This window comes from Schistocerca serialis, chromosome 1, assembly GCF_023864345.2.
Source record: "Schistocerca serialis cubense isolate TAMUIC-IGC-003099 chromosome 1, iqSchSeri2.2, whole genome shotgun sequence".
In the NCBI taxonomy this organism is placed as follows: Eukaryota; Metazoa; Arthropoda; class Insecta; order Orthoptera; family Acrididae; genus Schistocerca; species Schistocerca serialis.
In genome coordinates, this window is record NC_064638.1 from 876,288,081 (window position 1) to 876,306,132 (window position 18,052).

Below are 18,052 nucleotides of genomic sequence, written 5' to 3' on the forward strand. Positions count from 1 at the left end.
TAAGGGTGCGCCAACACCATATTGAATTCCAGCATTACCGATGGAGGGCACCACGAACTTTTAAGTCATTTTTTGCCAAGTGTCTGGATACTTTTGATCACACAGTGTATATAAATCTGTCATTGAATGGCCATGCCAGGAGTATTAACAGTTTTGTGTGAAGAACAAAGTATACCACCATGAGATGCATTAATTTTCCTACAGAATAAATTGCACCAGCATGACTAACTTTGAGGAGAAGTGACACTGACTTACGGATCAATGGCAGTTGATGCTTGTGCACACTTTAAAGACCAGAAAATTGCTCTACATTTTGAGCTTTTAGTCTTTTTCCACTGTACGAACAAAACACGCATTCGGCTCACTACAGTCACAACAACATAGTCCGTTTTCAAACAGTTGCAACTTTGTGTTAGCCTTGTTAGCGATTGGGACAGCTTACAAGGGGAACTATTCAGATGCACGAGGTGGAAAATAAACCTTACCCCAAGCAGCAGTGTCAAAATGTTAAATAATTCTATCAAAAAATTTGAAATCTGTAGAACTAGAGTTCTAGAGAATGCATAAGCTGTTTGATGTTGCAAACATTTCGAAGTTAACTAAGAGGCACTGTATAGAATTTTCAGAATGATTAATATTTGGAAACTCAAGTTTGCACTGGAAAAAATAGAAAAAAGTAACTCAACACTTAAAAAGTTTCAGAGAGATCACAATATGTATCTCCAGTAACAAAAATATATACTGTATTCAAATTATTTATTAGATGAATGGAGTTTGTACAGACAGAATAAAAATTAGTCAAAATATCTCTCCAAGTCCTGAAATCCACAAATCCACAGAAACAACACACTCCAGTCCCACTTTTTATACAGTTATTCACTTTCCAGCTGCTGTAGCAAGTGGATTTCGAAGAACCAGTATGACTGAATCCCCTCGCAGAAACATTTTTGATATGAATCTATCTTTGTTTACTGGCTTTGCCTGAAAACACCGAAATTTACATCAACAACATTATACAACGAACAATATGTCCACAATAAATAACAAGCATTCATTCAAAATTTAGAACAAAATGATCTACATATAAACAGTTCCATTTGTTCTCTTATTCCTGTTAAAGCATGGAGCAATAATTAACTTCATTTAATTCCATTACATCAACTTCACACATTTAAATATTTATTCCAACATTACCTTTTTCTTTCCTTTACCAGTTCGGGGTAACTCTGTCCACATTTCCTTGACATTTTCAAGCACCATATTGCAGTGACGATCAAAGGCTTTCACTCTACCAAGTAATTTCTTATTGTTGCGGCAGTTGATCAGTACCTATTTTTAACAGGCATTACACAAATTGATCATTAACATCACCCCCTCTTAAATATGCTTCCAAAGTAACTATATGGCAAGCACAAAACCTACAATGAATCAAATTTTATTTTTCAACTTGCACATAATTACATATTAGTTGCTCTACTGTGTGTTTCCATAGACTTTCCTCTTACATTTAAGAAAGCAAATTATCATTTACTCCAAACCTGGTTAGTGTGTCTGGATTCAGAGTTCCAGTAGCTAGCCCCATCTCCACTTTCTAGCTTTCTCCTTTCCACATTTGACAATCGTGGTTCCAAAAACATGACATTAAGTTCCCTTTCACCTAAGAGTACGAAGTGTCTTTAGGATCACTGTTTTCCAGTAGGCTCATGTTTAGATTTGCTCTGCCAAATGTCGAACTGTCCAAGATTTCAAACAAGCACAACCACTGTTCTCAAAATGTTGCTTTGAACAATATCTCAAGAAATGAAATTTAGTAGTGTTTGAATATTTTCAATACCCCCCCCCCCCCCCACACACACACACACAAAAACAAACAAAACACACAAACACACACACACACGCCCAAGCCCACATGACTTGCAGCATCTACGGCCAGAATGCAACTATCACCTGGGATGCAAGCAGCAATCTCGAGGAAGCGCAGAAGGGGAAGAGATAGTACTGTACTGGTGGGGTGAGAGACGAATGCTGTCTGGTGGAGTGTGCAGGGACTAGACTGCCAGCAGGTGCAGCATCTGGTGGTTGTGGGTCATGGAGGTGGCGAAAAAAAAAAGGAGCAGAAAAGGTGAGCAAATGTGTTGGCAGAGAGCTGCAAATGAACAGGGTGGGAGACTAGAATGGGGAGGAGATGATAGGACAGAGGAGGTGAGATCTGCTGCAAACAGATCTCCTGTGCTATTTGCCCCTCACACCCCCAACCCTCCAATCACCCCCAACAACCAGCCACAAAGGAATGTCCCCTTCATCACACCAGACAAACAATTGAACCATCCTTCACCAGGGCTTTTATTACCTGTCATCATGGCCTGAAACGAGGGACATCCTATCCGAGATACTTCCCACCCCTCCTAAAGTGGTGTTCCATTGCCCACCCAACCAGCACAACATCGTAGTACATCCATACGCCACTCTCAATCCCAACCCTTTGCCCTATGGATCATATCCCTGTGGAAGACCCAGGTGCAAAATCTGCCCAATCAACCAATCCAACACCTCTTCTCCAGTCCTGTCACAGGTTTATCTTGCATCATCAGGGGCCAGGCCGCTTGTGAAAGCAGCCACGTCATTTACCAATTCCGCTAAAACCATTGCACAGTTTTATATTGGTATGACTACCAACCAGCTGTCCACCAGGATGAACGGCCACCACCAAACTGTGGCCCACAGCAAAGTAGACCATCCTGAGGCACAACATGCAGCTTAACGTAACACCCTTGATTTCAATTGCTGCTTCACTGCCCAAGCCATCTGGATCTTTCCCTCCTACCACCAGCTTTTCTGAACTGCACAGGGCCTCAACCTATTGTAATGTATGGTCCCCACACTCTCCATCCAACAGTTATCACCGTTCTGTCCTACTGACTCCTCCCCATTCCCATCTCCCACCCTGTTTATTTGCAGCCCTCTGCCAATGCATCTGCCCGTCTTTCCCTGCTTTTCACCTTTTCCGCACCTTTTTTCCCCACCTCCCTGCCCTACAACCTCCTGACGCTCTGTCTGTTGGCAGTCTAGTCCCTGCACACTCCACCAGACAGCATTTGTGTGTCCTTCCTTTTGCCCGTCCCCCTAGATTGCTGCTTGCACCCCATGTGATAGTTGCATACAGCCCGATACGCTTGAGTTGGTGGTCGTATGTGACGTGCTTGCTTGTGTGTGTGTATGAATGGTGTTTGTGTCTCTCTTTTACTGACAAAGGCTGTGGTTGAAAGCTTTATGTGAATGTCTTTATTGTACCTGTCTGCAACCTGACATCTTTTCTTTACAGGAAGTAGAAATCTGTCTTTTCCTAGTGTTAAAAGTACGGTTTCTAATTTTCAATGTTAATGGCAATCCACATGACAGGATCTTCCAAGTACGTCTGACTGACTTGCACACTGAATTTCCCAGCACTTTACTCCAAACTTGTGAAATCATACTGGTGAACCAGCATTGGTGAACACTCCATCCACTCTACCTAATGTTTTGATCAAGAAATATGCATAAGTTTTAATGTAAGTCATTTTTCCCAAAGCACTTGTCCCGCAGTACTGTTGGAGGAACAATATCCTTTGCTGGAGACAAGCATTTGCTGCTTGAAATCAACAGACCGTCAAGCATACCCGGTTAGCCTATTTGACAAAGCATTGCCTGTAACTAGCAAAAACCTTTGTTGAACTCCTGGCCTGACAGATACTTTACCTACCAGATATATTTAAGTAGCAGGTACTGTCTAGATCTTGACTGACCTAATAGACAGAAGGAAAATACTACAAACAGGACAAATTGTGAGAAAAAATTGGTCAGTGCTTACTTTCAGAAGACAACATATTTAGTGTGACCAACAGACCCACATGAAAGTGAAAAGGAAGACACTATCTTAGGTTCCAGAACAGCTAACTCTTTTCTTCTAGACGAGAGAGGGTTAGTGTGTGGAAAGCTGGAAATGAAGCACTGCGCACTCTTATCCCAGGGTGAGAGGGATCCATCTGTAACAGGATCAAGGCTAGACCAAGAATCTGCCATTGATTTCAGTGACCTGCTCTTCAATTTTTATTTCCCCCCAAGGAAGGAACTAATAGTTACCATACTATCAAAGGATTGGGGGTGACTATGCCCAGAGAAAAAAAATTGTCAGTTGTTTTCACTTTTATTAACAACATGCTTTTTACAGAATTACTCGTGTGCAAGTGGGGACCAAACTCCAAAAATACCTTTTATCAGGTATCTTCGGAGTTTGGTCCCCACTTGCACACCAGTAATTCTGTAAAACAACACATATTCAATAATATCTACTACATCTACATCGACAGATACTGTGCAAACTATCATATGGTGTGTTGCGGAAGGTACCCTGTACCACTATTTGCCATTTCCTTTCCTGTTCCACTCGCAAATAGAGCGAGGGAAAAATGACTGTCTATATGCCTCCTTATCAGCCCCAATTTCTCTCATCTTATTTTTGTGGTCCTTACACGCAATGTATGTTGGAGGCAGTAGAATCATTCGGCAGTCCACTTCAGTGGTGGTTCTCTAAATTTTCTCAATGATGTTTCTCGAAAAGAATGTTGCTTTCCCTCCAGGGATTGCCATTTGAGTTCCCAAAGCATATCTGTAACACTTATGTGTTGTCCGAACCTAGCAGTAACAAACCTAGCAGCCACTCTGAATTGCTTAAGAAGTGTTCAAGCCACTCGTATCTGTGAACTTATTCCATATGCAACCTGCAGTGAGCTACCGTGTTAAACGATTTCTGGAAATCTAGAAATATGGAATCTGTTTGTTGCCCTTCATCCATAATTTGCAGCTTATCATGTAAGAAGGTACTTTATGGCCACCACTAGAAAGATTAAGCAATGTGAATTTTGTTATTTGTTGACAACTTATTAACAAAATACATTTTAAAGAGACACTGGTGTCCAAGTGTGGTCAAGAACCCAAAAATATTGAATACGACATTCACTGTGTGTGTGTGTGTGTGTGTGTGTGTGTGTGTGTGTGTGTGTGTGTGTGTGTTTTTTTAGGGCGCAAAAACAACTGGGGTCATAAGCACCCAAGTCAAAACTATAGAACACAAAGACAGAGAGGAGTTAAGAAACAACTACACGTCAGTCCCAGTTGACATTAACAGAGGACAAATAAAAACAGGGACATGAAGAAAGGGTTATAAAATACACCATAGAGAAATGGAGGTCCAGGACTAAAAATTAAATGGCGTTCACCATATCACTACGATGGATAAAAAGTAAAATACAGTCGACAGCTCATGCGTCGTTTGCTAAAACGGCCAATAACTAAGACAGGGCATTCCGTCAGGACATGGTGGACAGTTAAAACTTTGGTGCAATGTGCACAAAGTGGCGGGGTAGCGCCACTTAACAAATTGCGATGGCTAAAATGACAGTGGCCCATACGCAACCTAGTTAAAATGACCTCTTCCCGGGGAGAGGGTCGAGAGGTGGTCATACAAGCCGCTGGGAGAGGCTTAATAATCTGTAGTTTATTCCCATGAAGGGAGGACCAATGGCGATGCCAAAGCAACACCACCCCCTGACAGACGACAACACAGATCATTGGAGGGCATATTGGAACTAGTGGGCTGAGGTACAAGGACTGTAGCCTTGGCAGCAGCCTCGTTTCATGGCAGACTGACATGACCAGCAACCCACATGAACATCACAGTATCTCCATCAAGAGTGAGCAAGTGACTGTTTTAATGGATCCGTTGCACTAAGGGATGGGTGGTGTACAGCGCACAGAGACTTTGAAGGGCACTGAGAGAGTGAGGAGAGAACACAACTGAAAAACCTGTGTCGCTGGTTGTACTCCATGGCCTGATACAGGACAAAGAGCTCAGTTGTAAATACTGAGCAGTGTGCCGAAAAGCAGATACAGAAACACATCGACGCCAATGACGAAGGCGCACCCAACACTATGGCCAGTCTGAGAACCATCAGTGTATACAAACGTACTATTGCAAAGTTCCATGCCAAGGTCGTGAAACTGAAGGCGATAGATCGAGGCTGGAGTAGTGTCCATAGAAAGTGAATAAAGGCCAAGGTGAACACAGGCCACTGCACGAAGCCAAGGTCATGAAGGGTTCACATCCACTGGGAAAGTTGCAGATAGTACGAAGTTAAGCCCCCAGAGGGAGTGGTTAAAGCAGACTCCAGAAGGTAACACAGAGCAGGGACAATCAAAGGAGTCATCGAAGAAAGAGGCATAGGCTTGATGGCCACACATTGCTGACAAACAGCTTGCATACCTGCTGAGCAGAAAGTCACAGTGGTAGGACAGTGGTAGTTCGCCAGCTTCAGGATACAGACTCTCAACTGGGCTAGTTTAAAAGGCACCATTGGCCAAACGGACGCCACAATGGTGGATACTTTTGTGACAGCGTTAGAGGGGCGGACGTGCTGATGCATAACAAAGCACCCCTAGTCTAGTTTCGAACAGACACGGGACCAGAACAAGCAGAGGAGGGTGGTTCGATCTGCACTCCAAGAAGTACCATTGAGGTCACATAGGATACAAAAGGACCGCGTACAGTGAGCTGCCAGGTAAGACATGGGAGAACCACGAGTGTTTCCTATTGAGCATGAGCTGCAGGAATTTCACAGTTTCAACTAACAGAAAAGCAACAGGACCAAGGCGTAAAAGGCTGTCAGAAATTCATACAAATGGTTTTGTCAGTGGAAAAACGAAAGCCATTGTAGATTCTCCATGAGTAAAGACGATCAAGACATGGCTGAAGACACCGTTCAATGAGACAGGTCTGTTGAGAATTGCAATAGATGGAAAAATCGTCAACAAAAAGGGAGCCGGAGATGGCCGGTGGGAGACAGGCCATTATAGGGCTAATGGCGATAGCAAAGAGGATGACGCTCTGGACAGAACCCCGAGGCACACCGTTTACCTCAATAAAGGTGTCCAACAAGGCAGAACCCACACACACCTTGACAACTCTGTCTTTTAAAAATTCCTCAAGGAAGCAGGGCAGGCAGCCACGTGTAGAGAGTACGGAGGACACCAGCTCTCCAGCAGGTGTTGTAGGCCTTCTCCAAATTGAAAAACACAGCCACAGTCTGGGATTTCCGCAGAAAACCATTCATGATGGATGGAAAAAGCGACAGGATGGTCAACTGCAGAACGGCGCACTCTAAATCCACAATGTGCTACAACTAGTAAATCGTGCGACTCGAGCCACCATACAAGCCGGGCATGAATCATGTGTTCCATCACCTTGCAACCTCAGCTGGTGAGAGATGGTGCAGTAGCTAGAAGGAAGGCATTTGTCCTTACCAGACTTAGGTATGGTATTACATATAGATGGGCAAACTCTTTCATTCTTGGGAACTAGCTCACTGGTGATCGCATTACATATAGATGGGCAAACTCTTTCATCCTTGGGAACTAGCTCACTGGTGATCGCTCTTTTTTACTCTTGCACCACACATTTGCGCTTGGTCTTACGAAAAATTAGTACTATAGGTGACTGAAGATGGAAGGTGACAAGAGGGGGCACTTGCCTCCCTCTGGAGTACAGAATTTTTATTCATAACAGGATTCTCACACACTTAATTTTTGTGATTCTGCAAAACCTCTCGTTTAGCCAACTTTAGCATTATATGGCTGATCGCAGTGAAATAATATAGGGTGGTGCACGAAAAACCGGTCCCGAGTACAGACTTCTTGCCAGTTGCGCACAATTTGTTGACCACTATGAGCAGAATAGATAAACGTGTAATAATTAGGCAGTGAAGAAATAACAAGCAAGCTAATGCAAACAACAACTTTGAAACAATAGACGTTGATTGGTGGGCGAAACTGAGCAGTCTCGTACACGGGGCCGACTTTTTGTGCACCACCCTGTACCACTGAAATAATATTGTAGAAGTTATCATATTCTCTTTACAAAATGTGACACCAGACACTCGATTATGGAGCGTCGGCTTCATCTGGTTGTAACTCGATCTGCCTTCCACAACAATGACAATGCCCTTTTACCTTGGATTAAAAAAAAAAAAAGTAGAAGAAGAAGAAGAAGAAAAATGAAAAATGGCACTCGCGTGTGCTGTGCCGACTTCCTTTGCATGTGTAATAATAAAAAATCTTGCCTTTTTACAAGTATTTCTTTTGTTATTTATCGAAATAGCGAAGTAAGCTGATATGCCATTTTGTTACCTGAAAAAAATGTATGTATTTACCACATAATTTTTATGTAATAATTAAAATGTATTTTATAAACGGTCATGGATGCTGAAAAAATACGAAAAGAACTGAAATGAACAACAACTCGATACTGAACGCAACTCGATACTGAACTAACTATGATCAGTCGGCAGTGGAACTGCAAAGAGTGGTCACGTGAAGGAGGCCGAGGCCAAGGCCAAGGCAGGAATGGGACCGACGCTGGAACGAGACCGGCGGACGTGCCGTTGCAGGAACGAGACCAACCGTTTCCCATTCCTGGGAACTATATGTAGAAATTCGCGGCCGAAGTGAACTATGAAAGACCTTTCCTTAGAATTCATTCCTCACTCTTTCTGTTCATTTCTGTGAACCGTTCCTTTGAACCCATTAGTTCAAACGACCCATCTTTAGTATGACAGTGGCTTCATGCACAAACTATGCAGAACGTTCTTGCCCACAGGAGAAAGGTGTTGCAACATCTGAATGTTGACAGCGTCTGGCCCTGGGGCAGAGGATCGAGATGAACTGAGAGCATGATCTAGCTCTCTCACAGTAAAAGTGGCATTGTAGCATTCATGATTCTGAGAAGATAGATTCACTGAAATGCCATATCAATTGGACTTTAGATTTTGGGTTAAGTTACGCTGAAAAGATGAAAACAAAGAAGATTTAATTTGAAATAAATTTCTTCATCTATAACAGGTGGGCATAAAGGGTAAACAGTTGCGTCTGAAACTTGTGACCCACCATATGAAGCTTGTGACCCACCATAAATAAACTGACCATTGCCTAAAAGACAGCTACCTTGTTTTCATTATCAGCATATCCAACTTAAGTTTTCTGTGTGCAGCACAAACACCTTCGCAATGGATACTGGAAAGAAAGGATAACATATTTAATTGTAACAACTACTGTCTATTATAGTCTTCGCTTCATGTAGTTACTGATTATTATATTGTACATGGTGGGATTTTAATGGGTACTCTATTACCTCTGAGACATCGCAACCATATTTCAACAACACACATGTTGACAATTCTACCAATAACTGTAATATATTCTCTGCTTCTGCAAACAATAGGCATAGTTCATATCAATTCAGGCAGACTATAAAAAATCTTACCTTCATAGTCTCTGATGTTACTGGATTTAGCGTACATTAAAATGAAGGACTAAGTAAGGAACACTAATTTATCGTTTTCGCCAAAAAAAATTTCTGCTCTGAGATACAGCCCTCCAAAGATGACACTGCACATACCATTTTGAAGATGAAACTTTTGGAAAAAATTTTAAAATGCTGTATCTCTGGAACAGTTCTAGACATTTTGTTCGGGTATTTTTATTTGAAAGATAATTGCTTTATGATTACAAAGAAATCCTCCATTTGGACTTATCCGTCAAAGTTCTTTTGCTATACTGTTCTGAACTTTTATTATATAATTCATGGAAATATTTTTTTTTCAACAATGCCAATCCATAAAATATTGTTTTTTTTTTTCTGTAGTACCATATAGTTCTATATTCCCTGAAAAGGAGAGCTACCACTTTTCGGCTGAACAGGTTTTATAAACAACTGAAATTTTTGCCATACATAAAACCTATTTTATTACCACATTATCAGGTTAACAGGCCCATAAAAATCAAAACATAGCCTCATTTAACATAATTTTAGGTTTGAAAGATAAATAAGAGACTCATTTTCCAAGAATTTTAAATGGTTCCAAAATGTACGTGATTGATCCAAATTTTCAATTTATACAACTTCTGTGCACTCTGTTTTGTACTGAAATTTGCCAGTCAATGAACTAAAAATGCGTTCCACTGCTTCAGTATCTTCATTTTATATAGAGTGATGCTTGCCTGTTGAACCAAAAGGAATAGGAACACTTACAATCTTCAAAACATTGTGAACAAGAAGTGAGTCCTGATGACACTGTTTCTGTCCTTCAGCTGGAAACCTATATCCAGCAGCTGGTCCATATGGTAGCATAAAGTTCACTAAAATTTCGCTTAACTCTTAACTGGTGTTTTAATCTCTCCAGCCCATCAGTCAGTCAGTCAGTCACAGTCACACACACGTCACAAACATCCCCCTTTCTCAGGTTGTGAATCTGATTATCATCCTGTTGTTTCTGAGGTGTTGGCCGAATAAACAAAATTTCTTCTTTCTTGCTCTTTAAAGTGAATAATATGAGTTCATCCATCATTTTGAGTCCAAAAATGTGTCTTCTGAATTCCTTCCACAGGAGTAGTTTGTTTGGACCATTATTAATTTTTCTGCTCACAGAATTCTTGGATTTCCTCTTCGGACAAAAGAATGATGAATGTGTAAGATTTAATGACTCTCGTAAAATCCTCAGCATTCTGAATCACAGCTGTATTTGGTCTGGAAGATTGTTTTGTAACATGGTGCTTCAGCAGGCCGCCTACACCATCACAAGACCCCTTCCTGTGACCAGTAGCACTGCATACCCAGTCAGTTGGCACAAGAGACTTACTCCATTCAAACAGCTGGTAGCAATTTTTAAAATGACGAGGAGCACCATCAGAAATAATGATGATCTTCTTTACCCCAGCTTGCAGCTGAAGAATTTTGCACATCACTAGCAAAGCATGTGCTGAGTCATGGCCTGTGTCATCACTTATAACTGCAACATTTGTGGTCTTGTTTTGAAAATATGTCACTCCTGTAAAAATTGAAACCTGGTCACTACTCCAACGATACCTTTATACTTCTTGTGGGAGAATTACAGACCAGTTCTCAGCAAAATCACAGTGAAGCAGTTAACATATTTCTTCAGCCTGTACACTCTTTCACTTCTGCAACGTGGTGTTGTTGCAATTTCTTCAAATGCTGGTGTGCTACTGCTTCCACTGACCATTTACCAAGTTCATCAATGAAACTGTCAAAGGCAACAGTTGTCTTAATTAGTTTATTTTCCTCCCATGTTGCATATGTAATTTTGGGAGAGTTATCTGTCACGTCTTCCAGGCCAAGTGTCTGTTAAGACAGTCCTCCCTTTCCGAGCCAGTCAACACATTCTTGAAACATACAAGTCTTTCACTTTACATCAGAGACTACTAATTGCTTCACACACCCGATCAAGGTGTCGTATGCCATGTGCTCCAGGAAGTTCTTCAAAGTTAGCACAAAAAGTTCAAAATTTGCGCAGTACATACATAAACAGACATCTCTAGGTGGGTGTGGAACTATCCACTTAGGTTGTAGTGAATACAATTTTGATCTTCCAATTTGTGAAGTTGTATAGGTCCTCTTATAAACTGCAAATGTTTCTTTAATACAGTGAGTCTTGTACCTCTTCACTTTCACAAATTTTTGACCTTCAACAATTACAGTTATAGTGTCTTCTTGTTGGCACTCAGGTGAGAAGTCCCATTTATCTTCCAGAAAAAATGACTGCACTATTTGAACTTGAGCTGCTTCTACAGGATGACCATAATAGGGATCTGTCTTCCAAAGACTCCTTTACAGACCTGACATTTCTTGATTTGTCTACCATGTACTGATGGAATGTGGTTCAAATTTTTTTTTCTTTGAAAATGTCTCTGGAATAATAGTTAAAACTTGCAGCTTTTCACTGTAGGCTGCACAATATTCAACAGCTGAATTGATATTTGTGAAAAATTCCTGGCAAGAGTGCTTTGGTTCATTTTCTTCTGAAGATAGAATTTCTACTTTGAAGAGAGTGGTCAGTTTTGCAGTAGTGTATTCATCCACAACTTCAGTAATTTCTCTCTGATTTTTTGATGCATAGAGCTTATGACTCGAATTCACTGACCATGGTTTCTTAACAGGACTAACACTTACCTCTGTAATTGACACATTCAGGGTACTTAATTCTTCCTCTACTGATGTAAAATCTGAATCATCTGCACCATGGGAGGCTTCACCTTGTTCAGATACTATCATTGTTGTTATTCTGTCAAAACATTTAGAACACAATAAGTCATCCCTGGAAACATCTTCACTTTGAAACAGAGTCTTCAAATGAGAACTTTTATTCCAAACCTGAACAAAGTCTTTTTTTGTTTGTCTTATATATCATTCTTTTATGGATATGCAAATAGTCAGCACATTTCACTTTCCTGTGGCCCCAGTCAGAAGACATTTCATAGTCCTTTTCACAAAACACACTGCAACTGTGTCAGCTGACAAATTCCTCACGAAAACACAGAACTAGTACACAAATTAGCACTGAAAAACTAAAATATGGAAACGTGCAATGAACAACCACAACAAAGAAGCTGACAAGAAACTACAACAAAGTAAGAAATATTTGCAACAATGAAAATGAAAAGAAATAACATAAACAAAGAAAGTGATAAGAAAAAACTGCAAAAAGGCAATAGAAATAAACATTGTAACAAAGAAATTAGTAATAAACAACATCATTAAAGATATACATTAGCTTTTAAAGTTAAAAAAATGATTTTTTTAAATGTAACCTGTCCAACTTAAAACTGGAAACTGTCCTTTATAGAGAATATAGTACTACATGGTACTAATCAACATTTTTGAAAAAAGAATTTTACTGTAAATTTGAAAAAAATTCAAAAGGTGACAGATGTGTCCAAATGGAGGATACCACTGTAATCATAAAGCAATTATCTTTCAAATAAAAAAAAAAAAAAAACTGTAACAAAATATCTAGAACTGTTCCAGAGATACAGAATTTTAGAATTTTTTCTGAAATTTGCACTTCAAAATGGTATTCACAGTGTCATCTTTGGATGCCTGTATCTCAGGGCAGGAATTTTTTTGGAAAAACAAAAAAAAAATGTGTTTCTTACTTCTGAATTTTAACATAGGCTAAATTCAGTAACATACAGATTATGCCAAAATATTGGTGGTTTTTCAGATGAAAACCAGTAATTTCTACTTTTAAGCAGACTTTAACAACCAAATTTTGTTCTACAAATTTCAGAAACCTCGTCAAACATTAAATGGTCAATAAGGACACACACACACACACACACACACACACACACACACACACACACACAGGTATATTGTCCTGGTCACTACATTTGTTCTGGCACTGCAGCTCAAACGGGATGAGGTGTTGTACCAAATGGAGTACACAAGGAGAGAAAAGAATGCTGAAGATTAGATGGGTAGATCACATAACTAATGAGGAAGTATTGAATAGGATTGGGGAGAAGAGAAGTTTGTGGCACAACTTGACTAGAAGAAGGGATCGGTTGGTAGGACATGTTCTGAGGCATCAAGAGATCACCAATTTAGTATTGGAGGGCAGCGTGGAGGGTAAAATCATAGAGGGAGACCAAGAGATGAATACACTAAGCAGATTCAGAAGGATGTAGGTTGCGGTAGGTACTGGGAGATGAAGAAGCTTGCACAGGATAGAGTAGCATGGAGAGCTGCATCAAACCAGTCTCAGGACTGAAGACAACAACAACAACAACAACAACAACAACAACAACAACAAGAGAATGGGGGGAGTGGTTGACTGTTGGGAAGGAAAGGCAGCAGGCACAAGGCACAGGATTGTGACGACAATCACATTCTTACATGATATTGCAACATACACTCTGATTCCATAAACATCCTGGCGTATCTCCACTAGCCCATGATAAATACTATGGAAATGCAGTAAGAATGCACATTCGACAAGCAGCAACCGCTCCCTCACCTATTTTCCCAGCATTCCTAAACACCCAACATCTTGCATTGATTAGATAAAGATTTTTGTAGGATGTTCCAGCTATAATATCCCCTCAGGTCTTCAGTTCACAAAGTAGTCAGAAACCCTGACAACTAACACTGTTAACCTTAGATGGTTTTGCAACTGCAGATGCATTGTTATGTTTACATGAAACAAGTAAACAGAACAAAAATTGCCTGATTCCACTACTGCATGTTATTTATTGTTTATTGCGTGTTGAAATAATGTTCTAGTATGCTTCTCCCAATTAGCAATGATTCTGTGCCTCTACCCTCATACACACACTTTTAGTATGCAGCCCATTGAACAGTAGGGAAAAAAATCAACAGCCTAATTAAGGATTTGGCTTATGTTTTATATTGTATTCTGAGCTAAAAGACATGTAACCTCACCAATCACAAGTTAGGACTCATATCAACAAAGATAAACTCATGAAGTTTTCTAAAGCAACAGGAGTAGATAATGAGATGCATCTAATAAAAATTAAGTTGGTTGCTTGACCATTTTTAAATATTTTGGTTTTTTATGTGTGATTATGCTTTAATTGGGAAGGTCAAAACAGCTTCAAAAAATTTTACCTTGCACCATTACTGAATTGTGGTATAAGCGCACAATGGCTTTTCAATTTGGAGAAATTGCATTTTATCCCTGCACTAGGTTAAGTTATAACACTGCAATTTACATGATTGTTTTTTAGGAAAGTCTTCTCTAGAATGTTTTTATCATCAAAAATACCCTAAATTCAAAAACAACCAGTCAAAATAGCCTCCAAATTTTGGTATTAAAAATTTAGAAAATCTATTTTTAGACCCAAAAATAACAATCAAGGAGTGACTTTATTATCAGTTTATTTTTTCTCTAGTCATAAACTACTAGTATTATATCCAGCAAGAACAATGACAAATGTTTCCTTAATTTTTTTTATAAATTTTTGGAATTTGTGAATCTTCACAAAAAATAAAGTTCAGGGCTAGTTATCTCTGGTGTGACTGAATATAAAAATTCAGATTTTTGCACTTTTGTACGTCTATATGATAGCGAAGTACAGTAAAAATTTCAAAACTGATATTTGAGTGTTAACAAAGGTAGGAAGTTTTGCAAATGAGGAAATAATTCACATTAAACAACAACTGATCTCAAGGCTGATGCCTAGTTCATGTGTGATATTAGCAGGTTGTAATCAATTATTATTGAAGATAATGTACTGAATTATATCCAAAAAATTACAGAGCTAAACATTTGTCATATAATGGTAAGTATTTCCAGTCAACATATTTTCGAGGAGCGGTGCTTCCTAATCCCAGGATTGATTGTTAGGAACACTTATTTCTTCAGACAACTTTTGTGATACAGAATAACACCTCCCAGTTTCTGTGGTAAGTTCACAACACATTATCCAAATGTTGCACTAGTAGATTTCTTGAGTGACGTTCTTGGGCCAGCAGGGTTGTGAAAATGCACCAATAATCATTGTTTTCCTAAATTATTCTTTCAACCTATGCAAGCCACCATTGTCCATCATATACACATGCCATTATGTCATTCAATGTTAAAGACAGATGTAATTTTACTGACACAATGGTTCTCCTCAGTTTCTAATGTTACATAGCATCTAACTAAGTTATCTGCAACGCCAATAAATTTGTGGAATTGCCTTGTTCCTTTTATTACTATACAATTTAAATCTGTTTTGGCGTGCTGTTTTGATATGAGGAACTATCTCTTCTTTCTTGATGAGAAAATAGGTTATGCCTTTAATAATATCCTTGCAAAAGGCATACATGTCCTCTATTGTAAGAACTTTGTTTGGGCATTCTTCGTAGGCTGGCTTCACTCACTTCATACTTTGTTGTATCTTCTATTCCATCGCCTGCATTTTTACCATGGCAAGAGGCAAAAAAGTGCTATTTGACCTCCAACCCAAAGCCTACTTTTTGGTTGTAATGATTTTAAAAATTATTTTTGTTCTTGTGTTGACTAACACTTTCATCTGAAAATTATAAGTTTCTCAACCTTGGGCAACTTTTGTTTTATGTAATTTGTCACATGCATTTGACACACGAGGACAACCAAAGTGATGTGCTCCAAGTAGTCGCTTAGAATGCAAATTGAAGAACTGCGAACTTCATCTTTCTCATTTTTGAAGTACGGAAAAAATGGTTGCACTGTTTCCCAGTCACTGACCCAGTGATACCCATTTATTTCATCCTGAACTACAAATGTAGAGTTTTCTGCAAAATCAACTAAGACTATGCATTCAGTTTCATAAAGTTGTGCTTTTTTTTTGTCCTTCCAAAACTCACCTTGCATTTTAAAAATATAGTGGTGACTTAAGATTTTCTTAGCTGTCAGTTAAGAATTCACAGTAATCTTCCTGAGATTTTACCCCTGTTACCATTTCAGCCCTGTCGGTTGTACACACTGAAGGTAACATTGTTGGGCATTTCCTCCTCAAGACTCAATTAAACAATTCAAAGATGGTTTCTTTACCGGGGCATTTATCATGCAAACTCATCATGCAGTCATAATTGTTAGTGTCACATATCATTAAATAAAGTAACTCTTTGTAGTTAACATAATTGAGTTTTGCACTCACCGTCATCAGTTTGACATTTGGTGATATAAACAAAGACACACTGAGTGAGTTCCTGAGGAGCTGGCCAAAATATACCACTTACAGAAAAAGTCACAAAATTCTAACCTTCCAGTTTTGCATTCAGGATGGGCCTTTTTGAAAGCTACTTAAAATTCATTTAAATTTGACTGCACTAGCCGTTTCTGCTTTGTTACTTTAACTCCATTTATAACAACTCTTTTGCTACCTTTGCTATGCAGGCACACTGCATTGTTTTCAACATCTTTATAAAAGCTGGATCTTTTGAATTATTTCTTCATTATACCTACTCCTCTCTTCTTCCCTAAAATTGGTAGACTGCCTTGCTCTTTCACTAATTTTTGGGTTAGTCTAACCAAACAATTAGAAATATGTTTAAAAACAAAGATGATGTGACTTACCATACAAAAGTGCTGGCAGGTCGATAGAAACACAAACAAACACATACTTACACACAAAATTCTAGCTTTCGCAACCAATGGTTGCTTCGTCAGGAAAGAGGGAAGGAGAGGGAAAGAGGGAAGGATGTGGGTTTTAAGGGAGAGGGTAAGGAGTCATTCCAATCCCGGGAGCGGAGAGACTTACCTTAGGGGGAAAAAAGGACAGGTACACACACACACACACACACACACACACACACACACACACACACACACACACATATCCATCCGCACATACAAAAGCAGACATTTGTAAAGGCAAAGAGTTTGGGCAGAGATGTCAGTCGAGGCGGAAGTACAGAGGCAAAGATGTTGTTGAAAGACAGGTGAGGTATGAGCGGCGGCAACTTGAAATTAGCAGAGGTTGAGGCCTGGTGGATAACGAGAAGAGAGGATATACTGAAGGGCAAGTTCCCATCTCCGGAGTTCTGACAGGTTGGTGTTAGTGGGAAGTATCCAGATAATCCGGACGGTGTAACACTGTGCCAAGATGTGCTGGCCGTGCACCAAGGCATGTTTAGCCACAGGGTGATCCTCATTACCAACAAACACTGCCTGCCTGTGTCCATTCATGCGAATGGACAGTTTGTTGCTGGTCATTCCCACATAGAAAGCTTCACAGTGTAGGCAGGTCAGTAGGTAAAACACGTGGGTGCTTTCACATGTGGCTCTGCCTTTGATCGTGTACACCTTCCGGGTTACAGGACTGGAGTAGGTGGTGGTGGGAGGGTGCATTGGACAGGTTTTACACCGGGGGCGGTTACAAGGGTAGGAGCCAGAGGGTAAGGAAGGTGGTTTGGGGATTCCATAGTGATGAACTAACAGGTTACGAAGGTTAGGTGGACGGCGGAAAGACACTCTTGGTGGAGTGGGGAGGATTTCATGAAGGATGGATCTCATTTCAGGGCAGGATTTGAGGAAGTCGTATCCCTGCTGGAGAGCCACATTCAGAGTCTGGTCCAGTCCTGGAAAGTATCCTGTCACAAATGGGGCACTTTTGTTGTTGTTCTGTGGGAGGTTCTGGGTTTGAGGGGATGAGGAAGTGGCTCTGGTTATTTGCTTCT

At 40.0% G+C, this 18,052-nt stretch overlaps 1 protein-coding gene across 1 annotated transcript in view; it reads right to left on the bottom strand.

Moving 5' to 3' along the window:
- Positions 1–739: 739 nt before the first annotated feature.
- Positions 740–18,052, bottom strand: part of LOC126486412 (probable small nuclear ribonucleoprotein Sm D2) — a 44,549-nt gene continuing 27,236 nt past the window's right edge. The window contains exons 3-4 of the mRNA XM_050108946.1: positions 1,195–1,329; positions 740–981 (exon numbers count right to left, since the gene is read on the bottom strand). Coding sequence (XP_049964903.1) covers positions 877–981; positions 1,195–1,329 — 240 coding nt within the window. The 3' untranslated portion in view covers positions 740–876. The remainder of the gene's footprint in view (positions 982–1,194; positions 1,330–18,052) is intronic.